The 22,766-nt window shown below is 36.7% G+C and overlaps 1 protein-coding gene across 1 annotated transcript in view; it reads left to right on the forward strand.

Moving 5' to 3' along the window:
• LOC122205887 overlaps positions 1-22,766 on the forward strand; it is a 256,567-nt gene that overhangs the window by 232,988 nt on the left and 813 nt on the right. The window contains exons 94-97 of the mRNA XM_042914498.1: positions 9,593-9,646; positions 10,149-10,253; positions 21,355-21,408; positions 22,667-22,748. Of these exons, the coding sequence (XP_042770432.1) occupies positions 9,593-9,646; positions 10,149-10,253; positions 21,355-21,408; positions 22,667-22,748 (295 nt within the window). The remainder of the gene's footprint in view (positions 1-9,592; positions 9,647-10,148; positions 10,254-21,354; positions 21,409-22,666; positions 22,749-22,766) is intronic.

Genomic DNA, 22,766 nt, shown 5'->3' on the forward strand with positions numbered 1-22,766 from the left:
CAGGAAAAATTTAAAATCAAGGAAATATGACATCATAAAAAGAAAATTATTATTCTTCAGAGGCTGAGCTCAAAGGTATGCATATTGACATCTAGTGGATAAAGAATTCAAGATAATTCTTTTGAAGAAACTCAATGAGCTACAAGAAAACTCAAAGAAAATTCAGTGAAATCAGGAATAAATGTAAGAACAAATTGAGTTCTGTCCCAAAGAAATTGAAATTATGAAAAAGAACCAAGCAGTAATTCTGGAGCTGAAGAATTTAGTGAATGAAATGAAAAATGCAATAGAGAGCATCAGTAGCAGGGCATACAAAATGGAAGAAAGAATAAATTACTTAGAGGATAGAAGTTTTGAAATAACATAGAATAAAGCAATAAATATTTTTTCCTTTTTTAAAATTTAAATTCTAGTTAGTTAACATAGAGTGCAATATTGGATTCAGAAGTAGAATTTAGTCATTCATCACTTACATATAACACCAAGTGCTCATCATACCGAGTGCCCCCCTTAATACCCATCCCCCATCTAGCCCATCACCCACCTACCTCCCTGTATCAACCCTCAGTTTGTTCTCTATTTAAGCATTTCTTACCATACCTTGAGATCATAACAGTCATATATGAAAGACCCAACACTAATATCATGCTCAATGGGGAAAAACTAAGAGCTTTCTCCCTAAGGTCAGGAGCATGACAGGCATGTCCACTCTCACCACTGTTATTCAACATAGTATTGGAAGTCTTAACCTCAGCAATCAGACAATGCAAAGAAATAAAAGGCATCCAAATAGGCCAGGAGGAAGTCAAACTTTCACCCTTTGCAGATGACATGATACTCTATGGAAAACCCAAAAGATTCCAAAAAAAACCTGCTAGAACTGATCCATGAATTCAGCAAAGGTGTAGAATATAAAATCAATGCACAGAAATCGGTTGCATTCCTATACACCAATAATGAAACAACAGAAAGAGAAATCAAGGAATCAATCTCATTTACAATTGCACAAAAACCATAAAATACATAGGAATAAATCTAACCAAAGAGGTAAAAAATCTATACACTGAAAACTATAGAAAGCTTATGAAAGAAGTTGAAGAAGACACCAAAAAATGGAAAAATATTCCATGTTCCTGGATACGAAGAACAAATATTGTTAACATGTAAATACTACCCAGAGCAATCTACATGTTCAGTGCAATACCTATCAAAATAACACCAGCATTCTTCACAGAGCTAGAACAAACAATCCTAAAATTTGTATGGAACTACAAAAGACCCCGAATAGCCAAAGCAATCTTGAAAAAGAAAACCAAAGCAGGAGGCATCATAATCCCGGACTTCAAGCTGTATTACAAAGCTGCAGTCATTAAGACAGTATGGTACTGGCACAAAAACAGACTCATATCAATGGAACAGAATAGGAAACCCAGAAATGGATCCACAAATGTACGGCCAACTAATCTTTGACAAGGCAGGAAAGAATATCCAATGGAATAAAGACAGTCTTCAGCAAGTGGTGCTGGGAAAACTGGACAGCGACATGCAGAAGAATGAACCTGGACCACTTTCTTACACCATACACAAAAATAAACTCAAAATGGATGAAAGACCTCAATGTAAACAGGAAGCCATCAAAATCCTTGAGGAGAAAGCAGGCAAAGACCTCTTTGATCTTGGCCGCAGCAACTTCTTACTCAACACGTCTCTGGAGACAAGGGAAACAAAAGCAAAATTGAACTATTGGGACCTCATCAGAATAAAAAGCTTCTGCACAGTGAAGGAAGCGATCAGCAAAACTAAAAGGCAGCCAACAGAATGGGAGAAGATATTTACAAATGACATATCAGATAAAGGGTTAGTATCCAAAATCTATAAAGAATTTATCAAACTCAACACCCAAAAAAACAAATAACCCAGTGAAGAAATAAATGGGCAAAAGACATAAACAGACACTTCCCCAAAGAAGACATCCAGATGGCTAACAGACACATGAAAAAATGCTCAGCATCACTCATCATCAGGGAAATACAAATCAAAACCACCATGAGATACCACCTTACACCTATTAGAATGGCTAACATTAACGACTCAGGCAACAACAGATGTTGGCAAGGATGTGGAGAAAGAGGATCTCTTTTGCGCTGCTGGTGGGAATGCAAACTGGTGCAGCCACTCTGGAAAACAGTATGGAGGTTCCTCAAAAAATTAAAAGTAGAACTACCCCACGACCCAGCAATTGCACTACTAGGTATTTACCCAAGGGAATACACGTATGTTGTTTCAATGGGGCACATGCACCCCAATGTTTATAGCAACACTATCAACAATAGCCAGAGTATGGAAAGAGCCGAAACGTCCATCAATGGATGAATGGATAAAGAAGATATAGTATATATATACAATGGAGTATTACTCAGCAATCAAAAAGAATGAAATCTTGCCATTTGCAACTACATAGAAGGAACTAGAGGGTATTATGCTAAGTGAAATTAGAGAAAAACAAATATCATATGACTTCACTCATATGAGGACTTTAATATACAAAACAGATGAACATAAGGGAAGGGAAGCAAAAATAATATAAAAACAGGAAGGGGGACAAAACATAAGAGACTCTTAAATATGGAGAACAGAGGGTTACTGAAGGGGTTCTGGGAGGGGTTGGGCCAAATGGGTACGGGCACTAAGGAATCTACTCCTGAAATCATTGTCGCACTATATGGTAACTAACTTGAATGTAAATTTTAAAAGATAAATTAAATTTTAAAAAAGTTTCTTATGGCTTGTTTCCCTCTCTCTTTTTCTCCGCCTCCCATATGTTCATCTGTTTCATTTCTTAAATTCTACATATGATTGAAAATCATATGGTATTTATCTTTCTCTGACTTCTTTCACTTAGCACAATACACTCTAGCTCCATCTATGTCATTGCAAATGGCAAGATTTCATTCTTTTTGATGGCTGAGTAACATTCCATTGTACATATACCACATCTTCTTTATCCATTCATCAATTGATGGACACTTGGACTATTTCCATAGTTTGGCTGTTGTTGATAATGCTGCTATAAACATCAGGGTGCATGTATCCCTTCAAATCTGTATTTTTTAAATGTTTGTTTATTTTTGAGAGAGAGAACAGGGGAGGGGCAGAGAGAGAGGGAGACAGAGGATCTGAAGCAGGCTCTGTGCTGACAGCAGAGAATCTGATGCAGGTTCAAACTCATGAACTGTGAGATCAAAGTCAGACGCTTAACCAACTGAACCACCCAGGTGCCCCTTGAAACTGTATTTTTGTATCCTTTGGGTAAATATCTAGTAGTGCAATTGCTGGATCACAGGGTAGTTCTAGTTGTAACTTTTTGAGGAACCTCCATACTATTCTCCAGAGTGGCTGCACCAGTTTTCATTCCCACCAAGAGTGCAAGAGGGAAAAACAAAGATTTTAAAAGAGCAAAGAAAGCCTATGCGAGCTACAGAATTCCATCAAAAGACAAATATTAGAATAATCAGTTCCCAGAAGGAAAAAAGGGAAAAGGAGGCAGAGAACAGAGAAATAATAGTTGAGAACCCCCCAAATCTGGGGAACAATTTGGACATCCAAGTCCATCAAGCTAATAATAGATCATCCTATTATCTCAATGCAAAAAAGACTTTATCTAAGACACATTATATTGAAACAGTCAAAAATCAATAGTATTAACTAGCTTTTTTGTGATAATCACTTCATAATCTATACAAATATCAAACTATTATGTTGTAAACCTGAAACTAATATGATGTTATATGTCAATTATATCTCGATTTTAAAAATCATTGATAAAAAGTCCTGAAAAGAGCAGTAAAAAACAAATGTAACCCAGAAAGGAACTCCCACTATATGCTATCAACAGATTTCTCAGCAGAAACTCCAGAGTTTAATCACAGATTCAAAGTGCTGAAAGAGAAAACTTGCCAGCCAAGAATACTTTATTCAGCAAAGTTATCCTTTACGTATGAAGGAGGAATAAAGGCTTTCCCAGACAAACAAAAGCTGAGGGAGTTCACCACTAATAGACCTGTCTGGCCAAGAAATACTGAATGGAGTTATTTAAGCTGAAATGAAAAGACACTATCCAGTCACCTGAAAACATACAAATGTACACAACATACTGGCAAAGGTGAAAAATATGCAGTTAGACTTTTTTAAAAACCTCCAATTCTATAATAGAATGGTGTGTTAATCAGTCAACTATAGCATAAAGGTTAAAAGAAGACTAGTAAAAATAACTATAACTACTATAAATTATTAACAAATACACATATTAAAAATAGGTCAATTGTAGCATCAGTGATGTGAAACTGAGAAATATAAGGATGGAGACTTTGTAGGTGATTGAAGTAAGTTGCCATAAGCCTAAAGTGGACTGTTTTATCTATAAGATATTTTATGTAAACCCTATGGTGTCACAACAAAGCAAAAACCTGGATTAAATTTACAAAAGATACAAAGAGGGGGGTCAGAGGATACCACCACCAAACCTTACCAATTCATAAAGGTAGGCAGAAACAGAAGGGAAAAGAAACAATGGAACACAAAACAGCCAGAAAGCGATTAATAAGATGGCATTAGTAAGTTCTGACATACCAATAACTACTCTAAATGTGAATGGATTGAATTCACCAGTCAAAAGTGATTGGATGGATAAAAACAAGATCCAACTATATGCTGCCTACAAGAGACTCACTTCAGCTTTAAGGACACACATAGGCTCAAAGTAAAGAGATTGAAAAAGGCATTTCATGTGAGTGAAACCAAAAGAAACAGGGACAGCTATGATTATATCAGACAAACTAGATTTTAAATAAAAAATGGTAACAAGAGACAAAGAAAGTCATTACATAATAATAAAGGGGTAAAATCATCAAGAAGATACAGCAATCATAAATATACACAAACTCACCATCACAGCATCCAAATATATTAAGCAAATGCTAACAGATCTGAGAGGGGAAATAGATAGCAGTACAATAATAGTAGGGAACTTGAATGTCCTGCTTTCAACAGTGAAATAAGTACATTATCCAAAGACAATGGTATGACACTAGAAATCAACAACTTGAGGAAACCTGGAAAATCTACAAATGTGTGGAAACTAAACAACACACTCTTGGCAAGTCAATGGGTTGACGAAATCAAAGGGAAATCAAAGAATACCTTGAAACAAATGAAAATGGAAATACAACATACAAAACCTATGGGATTCTTTAAAATAGTTCTGTTAGAGAAGTTTAGAGTGATAAATGAATATTTCAGGAAATAAGAAAGATCACATATAAGCAACCTAACTTTATACCTAAAGGAACTAGAAAAAAAAAAAAAAAAGAAGAACAGTTAAGCTCAAATTAGTGGAGGAAAGAAATAAGAAAGATCAGAGTGGAAATAAATGAAATAGAGATTAAAAAAAGCAATAAAAAAGATAAGTAAAACTAAGAGCTGATTTTTTAACAAACAAAATTGACAACTCTTAATGAGGTTCAAAAAAGTAGAAGACTCAAAGAAAATCAGAAATGAAAGAGGAGAAATTACAACTGACACTATAGATAACAGGAATAGATAATTTCCAAAAACATACAACCTATGAAGACTGAATTAAGAAATAGAAAATTGAACAGACTAATAATGAGTAAGGAGATTGATTCAGTAATGAAAAACTTCCCAACCTAGAAAACTCCAGGACCAGATGGCTTCACTGGCAAATATTACCAAAAGTTTAAAGAATTCATGCCAATCCTTCTTGGGGTACCTGGGTAGTTCAGTTGGTTAAGTGGCCAACTCTTGATTTCAGCTCAGGTCATGATCTTGTAGTTGTGAGATAGAGCCCTATATCAGGCTCCAGGCTGAGCATGGAGCCTGCTTGAGATTCTCTTTCTCTCTCCCTCTACCCCTCTCCCCTGCTTGCGCTCTTTCTTAAAAAAAAAATGTTAAAGATGATAGAGGAGTCTCAAGTAATGGATAAGTAATATGTATGACAACAAGTAAGCAATATAAAACTAGTCAGTATTATAAAGATAAAATAAATTTCAAGAGTCTGCTGTCTCTTCAAAAAAAAAAAAAAAGAATGTTAAAGAATTCCACTCCTTCTCAAACTCTGCCAAAAAGGCTGAAGAGAAAGGAACATTTCCAAACTCATTCTACAAGACCAGCATCACCTGCTACAAAAATGAAAACTATATACCAATATCCCTGATGGACACAGATGCAAAATTCTCAACAATGTATTGCCATGCCAAATTCAAGAACTCATTAAAAGGATTATACACCATGACCAAGTAGGGTTTATCCCTGGAATGCAAATATGGCTCAATATATGCATAGCAATACATGTGATACACTAATTAATAGAATGAAAGATAAAATTGTATGATCATCTTAGTAGATACAGAAAAACATTTGACCAAACACAACATCCTTTCATGATAAAAACCTCAACAGATTGGGTATAAGAAGAAAATACCTCAGCATAAAAAGGGCCATATGCAACAAACCCACAGCAATTATACTCAATGGTGGAAAACCAAAACCTTTTCCTTTAAGATTAGGAACAAGACAAGGGTGTTCCTTCTCAACACTTTTGTTCAACATAATCCCGGAAATACTAGCTAAAGCAATCAGGCATGACAAAGAAATACAAGGCATCCAAATCATCGAGGAAGAAGCAAAATTGTCATTAATTGCAAAGGATATTGAAATGCAAGTGACATTGAAAATCTCAAAGGCTCAACTAAGAAAAAGTGTTGGATATAATCAATTCAGTTAAGCTGCAGGATATAAAGCAATAAACAGAAATCAATTGCATTTCTATATACGAACAATAAAACATCTGGAAAAAAAAAAAAAAAACTTATCCCAGGAGTGCCTGGCTGGCTCAGTCAGTAGAGCATGTGACTCTTGATCTCACAGTCTTAAGTTCAAGCCCCATATTAGGCATAGAGCTTACTTTTAAAAAAAGTAAAATGAATGAATAAATGAAACCTATCCCATTCACAATAGCATCACAAACAATAAAATACCTAGAAGTGGAAGTGGAAGATTTGTAGAATGAATTCTACAAGACTTTGTTGAAAGAAATCAAAGAAGACATAAACAATTGGAAGGACATCCTGTGCTCATAGATTGAGTTAATGTTAAAATTCCCATGCTACTTGAAGCTGTCTCTAGATTCAATGCAATTCTTATAAAAATTCCATGGTATTTTTCACAGAAATAGAAAATACAATCCTAAATATTGTATAGAACCACAAAAGATCCTGAATGTCCAAAGCAATCATGAGAAAGAACAAAATCTGAGGCATCTCACTTCCGGATTACAAAGTTTTGTTAACTAAAACAGTATGGTACTGACATAAAAATAGACACATATGCAAATGGAATAGAAGAGAGAGCCCAGAACTAAACCCCCCTATATACAGTCAACTAATATTTGATAAGGAAACCAAGAACATGCAATGAGGAAAGGATTGTCTTTTCAACAAATGATGTTGGGAAAACTAGATAAATACATGCAGAAGACTAAAACTTAACCCCTATCTTACACAACTCACATAAAATATCTTGAAATGGATCAAAGACTTAAACATAAGACCCAATTTGGTAAAATTCCTGGAAGAACACATCGGGAAGGAAGTCCTTGACATTGGTCCTAGCGATGGTATTTTGGATATGACACCAAAAGCACAAACAACAAAAAAATTTAACAAGTGGAACTACATAAAACTTGTGCACTGCAAAAGAAACAATTAATGAAATGAAAATGTAACCTACAGAATGGAAAAAAATTTTTTCAAGCCATGTATAGGATAAAAAGGTAATATTCAAAAGATATAAGGAATTCACACAACTCAATAGCAAAGACAAATGTTTTTACAGGCAGAGTATTTAGGAGTGCCTGGGTGGCTCAGTTGGTTAAATGTCTGACTTCAGCTCAGGTCATGATCTCGTGGTTCATGGGTTTGAGCCCCATGTCAGGGTCTGTGCTGACAGCTCATAGCCTGGAGCCTGCTTCAGATTCTGTGTCTTCCTCTCTCTCTATCTGCTTCTCCCCTTCTCTCTCTCTCTCTCTCTCTCTCTCTCTATCTATCTCTCTCTTTCTCTATGAAAAATAAACATTAAAAAAAATTTAAGGCAGAGTATTTAAATAGACATTTTCCAAAGACATACAGATGGCCAACATGTACATGAAAAGGTGCTCAACATCACTAATCATTAAGGAAGTGCAAATCAAAATCACAATAAGATACCTCCTCACACCTGTAAAAATGGCTATCATCAAGAAGACAAGAGATAACAAGTGTTGGTGAGGATGTGGAGAAAAGGGAACACTTGTACACTGTTGATGGAATTGTAAACTGGTTTGGCCACTATGGAGAAAAATATGGAGGCTTCTCAAAAGAATTAAAAATAAAACTACAATACATATACAATCCCACTTCTGGATATATATCCGAAAAAAGTAAAAACAGGTTATCAGAGATTTATGCACTCCCATGTTTATTGCAACATTATTTATAGCAGCCAAGATATGGAAACAACCTAAGTGCCTATCAATGAGTGAATGAATAAAGAAGATGTGGTGTATTATAGTCAATGGAATACTATTCAGCCATGAGAAAAGAAAAAATCCTACCATTTGCAACAACATGGGTAGACCTTGAGGACATTATGCTATGTGAGATAGGTGAAGCAGAGAAAGGCAAATACTGAATGATATCTCATATATGTGAAATCTAAAAAAAAAAAAAAAAAAAAAAAAAAAAACAACTCGACAGTGGAATGCTAGTTACCGGGACTGGGTAGTAGGGGGAATCATGGAAGAATGGAGAGATGTTGTTTAAGGATACATACTTACAACTAGTAGATAAATGAGTCCTAGAGATCTAGTATACAGAACGTGATTATAGAAAACAAAACTGTATTGTAAACATTAAAGTTGCTAAGTAGCCAGATCTTAATTTTACCCATCGCAAAAAGAAATAATTTTTTGATGTGATAGAGGTATTAGCTAATGATACAATGGCAATCATACTACAATATAAATATATCAAATCAATATGTTGTATACCCTAAACTTCACAATGTTGTATGTCAATTATACTCAGTGTTTAAAAATTAAGAGAAAAATAAATGTAGAAAGAGCCACTTCTGATATAAAATATTCTGTCCTTACCACTTAAATATTAATTTGGGAGTAATGTTCTCTTTGGGGTACTGCTGTTATGGATAAACATTTTTCAATGTTGGAACCAGCATCTATAACAAGTCTAAAGCTAAAGATAGGAAAAAGGTGATAAAACAGTTGTAGAAGGGAAAGGAGGGACACTTTAGAAAAAAAAAGAAAGAAAGAAATCTGTTTTAACATGTTAGAGTTCTACCAATAGTAACTCAGATGCAGAGATGAATAGTTACCTTGAGAATCTTAGTCATCTCTTTGCTTCCTTCTTCTTTGGAATTATAACTAGTAATAACTTGTAAAAATCTACAAATAACTAAATGCTACTGACTTTCTCTGTTTCCACTTCTTAGTCAACCAAATTTGACCCTTATCTTACAGATAACAATAAGGTGTATAAAAAAAGGTTGATGGATGGAGTGAAGAGATACAGAGGTAAGTGAGAAGCATGCCAAGAAAGAGAAAACATCTTCAAGCTTTTGCATTTACTTTTCTAAAATCTCTCTTATTTCTCAATGATTAGACTGCTAATTATGTTATTCTATTTTTTTTAATGAGCTGTCATTCTTGGTTGTACACAGTCACATTTGGGAAAATAACCTACACTATTTTGTCATTGTAGCAAATTTCAAATCTTATTTAATGGTAAGAAATTTGTGTATTGGTTGTCTCTTTGCTATAACTCATCAGTCTTGCCTGCTCTTCTCTCTCTTCTGGGTAAACTCATCATACAAGTTGCTATAATAGTGTTTTCTGGAAAATTGACAGGGAGAATTTTTCTATTCTTAATCCTTAGCTAATTCTTTTGATCACTCAGAGAACTTAATGATAACACTGCTTTTTACTTCCTATTTGTGTTTCTTGATTTGTATGACCAAGCAGTTTTCCCTCTTTGGCATAAATACAAATTTATTTTGTTATCTCTTTCTTTCCTAAGGAGGAAAGGTTAATATCAATAAAATAGATGATGCTCTTGAAAATATGGAATTCCCACTTGAAGAGGAAGAAATTGAGAAATTGTGCAATCACCTGCCAGTTGATGGTGAGCATTTCAAGTACACAGTGCCCTGTAAGGAAGTTTTTGTTTTTCTGTAGGAAGATCTTTTTTTATTATTATTATTATATGAAATTTATTGTCAAATTAGTTTCCATACAACACCCAGTGCTCATCCCAAAAGATGCCCTCTTCAATGCCCATCACCTACCCTCCCCCTCCCTCCCACCCCCCATCAATCCTTAGTTTGTTCTCAGTCTTTAAGAGTCTCTTATGCTTTGGCTCTCCCCCACTCTAACCTCTTTTTTTCTTTTTTTTCCTTCCCCTCCTCCATGGGTTTCTGTTAAGTTTCTCAGGATCCACATAAGACTGAAACCATATGGTATCTGTCTTTCTCTGTATGGCTTATTTCACTTAGCATCACACTCTCTAGTTCCATCCACGTTGCTACAAAGGGCCATATTTCATTCTTTCTCATTGCCACGTAGTAGTCCATTGTGTATATAAACCATAATTTCTTTATCCATTCATCAGTTGATGGACATTTAGGCTCTTTCCATAATTTGGCTATTGTTGAGAGTGCTGCTATAAACATTGAGGTACAAGTGCCCCTATGCATCAGTACTCCTGTATCCCTTGGGTAAATTCCTAGCAGTGCTACTGCTGGGTCATAGGGTAGGTCTATTTTTAATTTTTTGAGGAACCTCCACACTGTTTTCCAGAGCGGCTGCACCAGTTTGCATGCCCACCAACAGTGCAAGAGGGTTCCCGTTTCTCCACATCCTCTCCAGCATCTATAGTCTCCTGATTTGTTCATTTTGGCCACTCTGACTGGCGTGAGGTGATCTCCGAGTGTGGTTTTGATTTGTATTTCCCTGATGCTGAGGGATGTTGAGCATCTTTTCATGTGCCTGTTGGCCATCCGGATGTCTTCTTTAGAGAAGTGTCTATTCATGTTTTCTGCCCATTTCTTCACTGGGTTATTTGTTTTTCGGGTGTGGAGTTTGGTGAGCTCTTTATAGATTTTGGATACTAGCCCTTTGTCTGATATGTTATTTGCAAATATCTTTTCCCATTCCGTTGGTTGCCTTTTAGTTTTGTTGATTGTTTCCTTTGCTGTGCAGAAGGTTTTTATCTTCATGAGGTCCCAATAGTTCATTTTTGCTTTTAATTCCCTTGCCTTTGGGGATGTGTCAAGTAAGAAATTGCTGCGGCTGAGGTCAGAGAGGTCTTTTCCTGCTTTCTCCTCTAGTGTTTTGATGGTTTCCTGTCTCACATTCAAGTCCTTTATGCATTTTGAGTTACTTTTTGTGAATGGTGTAAGAAAGTGGTCTAGTTTCATTCTTCTGCATGTTGCTGTCCAGTTCTCCCAGCACCATTTGTTAAAGAGACTCTTTTTTCCATTGGATATTCTTTCCTGCTTTGTCAAAGATAAGTTGGCCATCCTTTTGTGGGTCTAGTTCTGGGGTTTCTATTCTATTCCATTGGTCTATGTATCTGTTTTTGTGCCAATACCATGCTGTCTTGATGATGACAGCTTTGTAGTAGAGCTAAAGTCTGGGATTGTGATGCCTCCTGCTTTGGTCTTCTTCTTTAAAATTACTTTGGCTATTCGGGGCCTTTAGTGGTTCCATATGAATTTTAGGATTGCTTGTTCTAGCTTCGAGAAGAATGCTGGTGCAATTTTGATTGGGATTGCATTGAATGTGTAGATAGCTTTGGGTAGTATTGACATTTTGACAATATTTACTCTCCCAACCCATGAGCACGGAATGTTTTTCCATTTCTTTATATCTTCTTCAATTTCCTTCATAAGCTTTCTATAGTTTTCAGCATACAGATCTTTTACATCTTTGGTTAGATTTATCCCTAGGTATTTTATGCTTCTTGGTGCCATTGTGAATGGGATCAGTTTCTTTATTTGTCTTTCTGTTGCTTCATTATTAGTGTATAAGAATGCAACTGATTTCTGTACATTGATTTTGTATCCTGCAACTTTGCTGAATTCATGTATCAGTTCTAGCAGACTTTTGGTGGAGTCTATCGGATTTTCCACGTATAATATCATGTCATCTGCAAAAAGTGAAAGCTTGATTCATCTTTGCCAATTTTGATGCCTTTGATTTCCTTTTGTTGTCTGATTGCTGATGCTAGAACGTCCAACACTATGTTAAACAACAGCGGTGAGAGTGGACATCCTGTCGTGTTCCTGATCTCAGAGAAAAAGCTCTCAGTTTTTCCCCATTGAGGATGATGTTAGCTGTGGGCTTTTCATAAATGGCTTTTATGATGTTTAAGTATGTTCCTTCTACCCTGACTTTCTCGAGGGTTTTTATTAGGAAAGGATGCTGAATTTTGTCAAATGCTTTTTCTGCGATTGACAGGATCATATGGTTCTTATCTTTTCTTTTATTAATGTGATGTATCACGTTGATTGATTTGCAAATGTTGAACCACCCCTGCATCCCAGGAATGAATCCCACTTGATCATGGTGAATAATTCTTTTTAGAAGCTGTTGAATTCGATTTGCTAGTATCTTATTGAGAATTTTTACATCCATATTCATCAGGGATATTGGCCTGTACTTCTCTTTTTTTTTTACTGGGTCTCTGTCTGGTTTAGGAATCAAAGTAATACTGGCTTCATAGAATGAGTCTCATAGAATGAGGGAAGGAAGTTTTCCTTCCCTTTCCATTTTTTGGAATAGCTTGAGAAGGATAGGTATTATCTCTGCTTTAAATGTCTGGTAGTGAGAAACGTAACAGAAACCCATGGGGGAGGGGAAGGAAAAAAAAAAAAAAAAGAGGTTAGAGTGGGAGAGAGCCAAAGCATAAGAGACTGTTAAAAACTGAGAACAAACTGAGGGTTGATGGGGGGTGGGAGGGAGGGCAGGGTGGGTGATGGGTATTGAGGAGGGCACCTTTTGGGATGAGCACTGGGTGTTGTATGGAAACCAATTTGACAGTAAATTTCATATATTAAAAAATAAAAATAAAATAAAATTAAAAAATAAATAAATAAATAAATAAATAAATAAATAAATGTCTGGTAGAATTCCCCAGGGAAGCCATCTGGTCCTGGACTCTTATTTGTTGGGAGATTTTTGATAACTGATTCAATGTCTTCGCTGGTTATGGGGTCTGTTCAAGCTTTCTGTTTCCTCCTGTTTGAATTTTAGAAGTGTGTGCATGTTTAGGAATTTGTCCATTTCTTCCAGGTTGTCCAGTTTGTTGGCATATAATTTTTCATAGTATTCCCTGATAATTGCTTGTATTTCTGAGGGATTGGTTGTAATAATTCCATTTTCATTCATGATTTTATCTATTTGGGTCATCTCCCTTTTCTTTTTGAGAAGCCTGGCTAGAGGTTTATCAATTTTGTTTATTTTTTCAAAAAACCAACTCTTGGTTTCGTTGATCTGCTCTACAGTTTTTTTAGATTCTATATTGTTTATTTCTGCTCTGATCTTTATTATTTCTCTTCTGCTGCTGGGTTTGGGGTGTCTTTGCTGCTCTGCTTCTACTTCCTTTAGGTGTGCTGTTAGATTTTGTATTAGGATTTTTCTTGTTTCTTGAGATAGGCCTGGAATGCAATGTATTTTCCTCTCAGGATTGCCTTCACTGCATCCCAAAGCGTTTGGATTGTTGTATTTTCATTTTCGTTTGTTTCCATATATTTTTTAATTTCTTCTCTAATTGCCTGGTTGACCCATTCATTCTTTAGTAGGGTGTTCTTTAACCTCCATGCTTTTGGAGGTTTTCCAGACTTTTTCCTGTGGTTGATTTCAAGCTTCATAGCATTGTGGTCTGAAAGTATGCATGGTATGATTTCAATTCTTGTATACTTATGAAGGGCTGTTTTGTGACACAGTGTGTGATCTATCTTGGAGAATGTTCCATGTGCACTCGAGAAGAAAGTATATTCTGTTGCTTTGGGATGCAGAGTTCTAAATAGATCTGTCAAGTCCATCGGATCCAATGTATCATTCAGGACCCTTGTTTCTTTATTGACCGTATGTCTAGATGATCTATACATTGCTGTGAGTGGGGTGTTAAAGTCTGCTGCAATTACCACATTCTTATCAATAAGGTTGCTTATGTTTATGAGTAATTGTTTTATATATTTGGGGGCTCCCGTATTCGGCACATAGACATTTATAATTGTTAGTTCTTCTTGATGGATAGACCCTGTAATTATTATATCATGCCCTTCTTCATCTCTTGTTACAGCCTTTAAAGTCTAGTTTGTCTGATATAAGTATGGCTACTCCAGCTTTCTTTTGACTTCCAGTAGCATGGTAAATAGTTCTCCATCCCCTCACTTTCAATCTGAAGGTGTCCTCAGGTCTAAAATGAGTCTCTTGTAGACAGCAAATAGATGGGTCTTGTTTTTTTATCCATTCTGATACCCTATGTCTTTTGGTTGGCACATTTAGTCCATTTACATTCAGTGTTATTAATAGAAAGATATGGGTTTAGAGTCATTGTGATGTCCGTAGGTTTTATGCTTGTAGCGATGTCTCTGGTACTCTGTCTCACAGGATCCCCCTTAGGATCTCTTGTAGGGCTGGTTTAGTGGTGACAAATTCCTTCAGTTTTTGTTTGCTTGGGAAGACCTTTATCTCTCCTCCTATTCTAAATGACAGACTTGCTGGATAAAGGATTCTCGGCTGCATATTTTTTTCTGTTCATCACATTGAAGATCTCCTGCCATTCCTTTCTGGCCTGCCAAGTTTCAGTAGAGAGATCGGTCACAAGTCTTATAGGTCTCCCTTTATATGTTAGAGCACGTTTATCCCTAGCTGCTTTCAGAATTTTCTCTTTATCCTTGTACTTTGCCAGTTTCACTATGATATGTCGTGCAGAAGATTGATTCAAGTTACATCTGAAGGGAGTTCTCTGTGCCTCTTGGATTTCTATGCCTTTTTTCTTCCCCAGATCAGGGAAGTTCTCAGCTATGATTTCTTCAAGTACACCTTCAGCACCTTTCCCTCTCTCTTCCTCCTCTGGAATACCAATTATGCGTAGATTATTTCTCTTTAGTGCATCACTTAGTTCTCTAATTTCCCCTCATACTCCTGGATTTTTTAATCTCTCTTTTTCTCAGCTTCTTCTTTTTCCATTATTTTATCTTCTAGTTCACCTATTCTCTCCTCTGCCTCTTCAAGCTGTGGTTGTCTCCATTTTATTTTGCAGCTCGTTTATAGCATTTTTTAGCTCCTCCTGGCTGTTCCTTATTCCCTTGATCTCTGTAGCAATAGATTCTCTGCTGTCCTCTATACTGTTTTCAAGCCCAGCGATTAATTTTATGACTATTATTCTATATTCACTTTCTGTTACATTGTTTAAATCCTTTTTGATCAGTTTGTTAGCTATTGTTATTTCCTTGAGATTCTTTTGAGGGGAATTCTTCCATTTCTTCATTTTGGATAGTCCCTGGAGTGGTGCGGGATTGTGGGGCACTTCCCCTGTGCTGTCTTGAATAACTTGCATTGGTGGGCGGGGCCGCAGTCAGACCTGATGTCTGCCCCCAGCCCACCGCTGGGGCCACAGTCAGACTGGTGTGTGCCTTCTCTTCCCCTCTCCTAGGGGCAGGATCCACTGTGGGGTGGCGTGGCCTGTCTGGGCTACTTGCACACTGCCAGGCTTGTGGTGCTGGGGATCTGGCGTATTAGCTGGGGTGGATTGGCAAGGTGCATGGGGGCGGGAGGGGCAGGCTCAGCTCGCTTTTCCTTGGGAGATCTGCTTTGGGAGGGGCCCTGTGGCAGCGGGAGGGAGTCAGACCCACTGGAGGGACGGATCCGAAGAAGCACAGAGTTGGGTGTTTGCGTGGTGCAAGCAAGTTCCCTGGCAGGAACCGGTTCCCTTTGGGATTTTGGCTGGGGGATGGGTGAGGGAGATGGCACTGGCGAGCGCCTTTGTTCCCCGCCAAGCTGAGCTCTGTCGTCCGGGGCTCAGCAACTCTCCCTCCCGTTGTCCTCCAGCCCTCCCGCTCTCTGAGCAGAGCTGTTAACTTATAACCTTCCGGATGTTGAGTCCCGCTTGCTGTCAAAACACACTCCATCCGGCCCCTCCGCTTTTGCAAGCCAGACTCAGGGGCTCTGCTTGGCCAGCAGGCCGCCCCTCCGCCCCGGCTTCCTCCCTCCAGTCTGTGTAGCGCACACCACCTCTCCGCCCTTCCTACCCTCTTCCGTGGACCTCTCATCTACGCTTGGCTCCAGAGAATCTGTTCTGCTAGTCTTCTGGCGATTTTCTGGGTTATTTAGGCAGGTGTGGGTGGAATCTAAGTGATCCGCAGGACGCGGTGAGCTCAGAGTCCTCCTACGCCGCCATCTTCCCACACCAAGCTCTGTAGGAAGATCTTAAACATACTTACTAATTTCATGGAAAAAGCCAGAAGTTTATAGATACCCAATCCTAAAGAATGGAGATATATTGTCTCAATATTAATCTTAAATAAAATATCAATAATTGCTTATATTGCTGCTTGAAGAGTTCCTATGCCAGAGAATACCAAAATGAGATGAAAATCAGTGTTGGGATCAAGTAAACAAGTTAAAAAATTAAGCTAAACAGGGGCACCTGGGTGGCTCAGTCAGTTAAGCATCCGGCTTAACTGATTTTGGCTCAGGTCATGATCTTGAAGTTTGTGAGATCGAGCCCCATGTTAGGCTCTATGCTGACATTCCAGGGCCTGCTTGGGATTCTCTCTCTTCTTGTCTCCCTGCCCCTCCCCCAACCAAATGAATACATAAACATGTTAAAAAATAAAAGTGAAAAAAAATAAAGCAAACAAAAAAGTATTTTTGAGGGGTAGGGAGAGAAAATTATAAAGGAATTCAGAAAGCAACAAAAAGAAATGGGGAAGGGTGCTGGAAACTGTTAAATGTTATTTGTACTATTGTAAAATATATACAGCATATATCTAACAATCACATTAAATTAATTCACAGGTATCAAACTTTAAATTACACAGAAATTACCTGCCCCCTCAAGACTATGATCAAATATGTTTTAGGTGGAGGCTATGAATCTTAATTTTATTTTTTAAATGCTTATTTATTTATTTTGGAGAGAGAGAGAGAGGCAGGGCAGGGCGCGAGCAGGGGAGGGGTAGAGAGAGGAGACACAGAATCCGAAGCAGGCTCCAGGCTCCGAGCTGCCAGCACAGAGCCCGATGTGGGGCTCAAACCCAGGAACTGTGAGATCATGACCTGAGCCAAAGTCAGAAGCTTAAGCAACTGAGCCACCCAGGTGCCCCTATGAATCTTAATTTTAAATAAGCAACCCCCACTATAGTTAATTTGTTGAAATAGCTAAAGTTTATGATATAGAGAAAAATATAATTAGTATATTTATCTAGGATTAGCACTTTTTGGCATGGTTTTCAGCAATAGCATTTGATCAAAGCACTCTGTTTAAGTCTTAGTATCTTGAGCATCTTAGCATGTTTAGTATCTTGAAATGATTCTGTGGATTAATTAATAGTTTGATAAGTATCCTAGAAGTGTTGGTATATGAGTTTATCTAATATGATCTGATCATGCTTGAAATCAAGCGTTGTCAAAATGCTTGTCAAAAAAGTAGTCTCCTATTTCTTATCTGAAACTATTTCTTTTTCACATGTGTAACACATGAGCCAGACAAGATTATAAAACTCCTGTTGGAATTGGAATATGGCCCCACCCTAAATTATCTGGAGGGCAGTCTAGCTAAAAACCTCAAAATAAATATTATTGCCTCTGCTCTGTAAAACAGGTTATCAAGAACTGACTTTTAAAAAATATAACCAAAGAAACAAAGATACCCAAATAAATCTAAGGAACAAAGAGAGCACTTTAAATAAATTTCTGTTTTAATTCAATGCTCTATTGGTCATTCGGAAATTGTTCGTAACCCAGTGGTTGCTCGGACGTTGGTAATTGCTGCAACAGAAGCAGAGACTTCATGTTGTTTGCTTTGTATTTCTAGCACTGAAAATAGAGCCTGGCATATATGTAGGCATCCAGCAAATACTTTTTGGTGAGTTAAAAAATGAAAAAATCAGCCTGCATCAAGGTGCTGCCTGAGATCTTACATTTTGGGACACTGACAAGTCTTGGCACACCCTCAACTCCTGGTAGCCCCTGAAAACAAAGACAGCTTAGATAAACACATGGGTCTGAGAAACAACCAGGAGTTCTCACTAAGCTGAACAAATAAGGTTTACCTCCTACATAAGACCACTCTATCGAGATGATGATTGGTAAATGGATAAAGAAAATGTGTTTTATATATATATATATATATATATATATATATATATATATATATACATACACACACACACACACACACACACACACACACAATGGAATATTATTCAACCATAAAAAGAAGAATGAAATCTTGCCATTTGCAACATGGATGGAGCTAGAGAGTATAATGCTAAGAGAAATAGGTCAGAGCAAAACAAATAGCATATGATTTCACTCATATGGAATTTAAGAAACCAAACAAACAAGCAAAGAGAAAAAATAAGAGAGAAGCAAAGCAAGAAATAGACTCTTAATTATAGAGAACAAACTGATGGTTACCATTGGGGAGGGAAGTAAGGGAAGATCAAGGTGTATACTTGTGATGAGCACAGGGTGATATATAGAAATGCTGAATCACTATCTTGTACATCTGAAACTAATACAACACTGTTAACTAACTATAATTAAAAACTTAAAATTAAAAAAAAATTAAAAAGACTAAAAGAGGTGGCTCTTTTATGTAATGTACAGAAACCAGCAGAGTCAAGGAAATTGAAGAAGCAAAGGAATATGTTCCAAACAAAAGGACAAGATAAAAGTCCGGAAACAGACTTCAATGAAATGGAGATAAGTGATGTACCTGATAAGGAGTTCAAAATAATGATCATAAAGATGCTTATTGAGGTCAAGAGAACAATGCACGAACAAAGTGAGAGTTTCAACAAAGAGATAGAAAACACAAGAAAGTACCAAAGAGAAATCAGAAAGCTGAAGAATAAAATAACTCAGCTGAAAAATTCAGTAGAGGGGTTCAACAGTAGACTCAATCAAGTGGAAGAAACAACCAGCAAACTCAAAATACAGGGCAGTGGAATTTACCCAAATAGAAGAGCTAAAAGTAAAAGAATGAAAAAGAGTGAAAATAGCTTAAGGGATTTATGGGACACCAGGAAGTGGACCAATGTTCACATTATAGGGCTCCCAGAAGGAGAAGAGAGAGAGAACAGGACAGAAAGCCTATTCAAAGAAATAATGCCTGGAAACTTCCCCAACCTGAGAAAAGAAGCAGACATGAGGATTCAGGAAACTCAGGTAGCCCCAAATAAGATAAATCAAAGCTAGCCACACTAAGATGCATTACAGTTGTTAAAATCAAGGGGGTAAATCTTAAATATGGAAAGAAGAAAACAACTTGTTATATACAAGGAAAACCCCATAAGACTATCAGTAGATTTTTCAGGAGAAACTTGGTAGGCCAGAGAGGAGTGACATTATATACTCAAAGTGAGAGAAGAAAAAAACTTGCCAACCAAGGATGCCCTACTTGGCAAAGTTGTCTTTCAGAACTGAAAGAGAAATAGTTCTCCAGACAAGCGGAAGCTGAAGGAGTCCATCACCACTAGAGCAGCCTTGCAAGAAATGTTAAAGAAACTTCTTCAAACTAAAACAAGAGGGTGCTTAACTAGTAACAGGAAAACATATGAAAATGTAAATCTCACTGCTAAAGGTAAATGTACAGTTAATTTCAGAATATTCTAATGTAATAGTAGGGGGTATATCACTTACTAATCTAGTATGAACATTAAAAGACTAAAGTATTGAAAATAACTATAACTACATTTTTAGTTAACAATCTGTTAATGGATACACAAGGTAAAGGATGTAAGTTGTGATAACAAAAACATAAAAGGAGGGGAGAATAGAAATTTATACCTTTGGTATGCATTCTTAGTTAAGTTCTTATAAGCTTAAAATAGACCATTATAAATATGTTTTATGTAAGCCTCCTGGTAACCACAAAACAAAAACCTACAGTCAATACACAAAAGAGAAAGAGAAAGGAATCTAAGCATAACACTCCTGAAAATAATCAAATTATAAGGGAAGAAATCAAGAGAAGAAAGTATCAAAGGAATTATGAAACAGCCAGAAAATGATTATTAACAAAACGGCAATAGGGCACCAACTCCCAGCTCTAAGATGAGTAAGGACAGAGGACCTAATGAAAAATAAGGTTGATAGCACTGTATTATATCATTGAAATTTGCCAAGAGAATAGAATTTAAATATTCTCACACACACAAAAAGACAAATATAATCGGTTATAGATGTGTTAGTTTAGATGGGGGATTCCTTTCATGTATACATACATCAAATCACCATGATGTACACCTTAAATATATTACAATTTTATTTGTTAATTATACCTCAATAAAGCAGATATAAAAAAAAACAAAAAATGGAAAGAATTTCTTTTCTTCCATTCTGATGAGTGAGGAACACAAAAAGAAAAAGTATGAGTAGAATAGATGTCTCTATCTTATTTAGATTTTTTTCTTTTTTCGACCTTTTGCTTTACAGTATGAAAATAAAATATCTAATTAGAAAAAAATTTTAGGCCACTGCCAAATCCTTATACTTTACTCTGCAGTTTAAGAATTTTATGTAATGGGAACCTGAATTAGTCCGCTCAGGCTCCCATAACAAAATACCATAGTCTGTGTGACTTATACAGCAGAAATGTATTCTCTCACAGTTCTGGATGCAGGGAAATCCAAGATCAAGGTACTAGCTGATTCAGTTTCTGATGGGGATTGTCTTCCATGCTTGCAGAGGCTGTCTTCTCACTGTGTCTTCACATGGCAGGGAGATAGGAAAGAGGGAGAGAGACAGGGAGAGATACAGGGGGAGAAATGGAGAGACAGAAAGAGAAAGAGTTATCTTCCTCTTCCTATAAGGCCACAGTCCTATCAGAGTCGGGCCTCACTCTTATGACCTCATAACCTTAATTACCTCCTAAATACCTTATCTCCAATCATTCAAATCAGAGGTTAGGGCTTCAAACTAGGAATTTGAGGGGACACACTTCAGTCGATAGTGGAACTATACCTAAATTTTGTCTTGTCTTGTAGATGAAAGGAGGATTAAACTGGATAAACTTCTGGATGAAGTACATGAACTTCTAGGTGAGTGAGAAAAAATAATGATAAAGCATAATAAAAATAATCTCTTGGGGCACCTGGCTGGCTTAGTCTGTAGAGGATCCAACTCTTGATCTCAGGGTTGTGAGTTCAAGCCTCACACTGGAGGTGGAGCCTACTTCAAAAAAAATTTCTTAATACTTAACAAAAGAAGTTATTTTTTTCCTATATTAAAATAATTCTTTTTTTATTCAGCAGTCCATTGCCTTAACCACTTGGCCACCTCATCCCAATTATTTTTTTATTTAAATTTTGGTCAACATACAGTGCAATATTGGTTTCAAGGGTAGAATTCAGTGATTCATCACTTTCATACAACACCCAGTGCTCATTACAAGTGCCCTCCTTAATACCCATCACCCATCTAGCCCATCTCCCATCCACCTCCCTCCATCAACCCTCAGTTCTCTTTTTTTTAAGTTTCTTGTAGTTTGCTGTCTTCTCTTCTTTTCCTCCCTTCCCATATGTTCATCTGTCTTGTTTCTTAAATTCCATATATGAGTGAAATTATATGGCATTTGTCTTTCTCTGACTAACTTATTTCGCTTAGCATGATACATTCTAGCTCCATCCATGTCATTGCAAATGGCACGATATCATTCTTTTTGATGGCTGAGTAATATTCCATTGTGCATATATAACAAATCTTTATCCATTTTAAAGTATTTTCTGTTATCCTATCCATGACATAATAATTCTGTCATTTTATCTCTTTTAATTGGTAATGTATACATAATTAAAGAAAAACTTTAGAAACTAAATGTTATTAGTATAATCAGTTGTTATCTACATCTTATGCAAAAGGCCACAGTATAATGTTGAAGTAACAACCCCTATGTTCTTTGGAGTTTCAATAGTATAATTTTATTTTCTACTGTTCTAGTGACAAAATTTGAAGGCAGATTGCACATACCAGTAATATGACTAGATGAACAAGCTCATAATTCAGGCAAAAATAAAACAATATAGCAAATGGTACATGCTGGCAGAATTATTTACATCAGTAAACTTAGTGGGCTGTTAAAATACCAACTTTCTGCATGTTGTATTAGTTCCTTGTTCCTAACATTTTACAGAAAGTTCTATTTTTGAATCTCCCTTCTAATTTTATGTAATTAGACAACACTTCATGTTTCCATTACTTTTTACCCTATACTTGAGGATGATGCTACACAAAAATAGTTGATATGATGATGATTTAAAGCTTGAAATTTGACCTTCTACCATTATTTTCTTTTTTAAGGGGAAGAAATTCACTATGAAGACCTGGAAAATATTCTGAAAAACATTGGGTTAAGACTCAGACTGAGGGATGGGGCGCCTGGGTGGCGCAGTCGGTTAAG

The sequence above is a fragment of the Panthera leo genome, chromosome E1 (assembly GCF_018350215.1).
Source record: "Panthera leo isolate Ple1 chromosome E1, P.leo_Ple1_pat1.1, whole genome shotgun sequence".
Taxonomy (NCBI): domain Eukaryota; kingdom Metazoa; phylum Chordata; class Mammalia; order Carnivora; family Felidae; genus Panthera; species Panthera leo.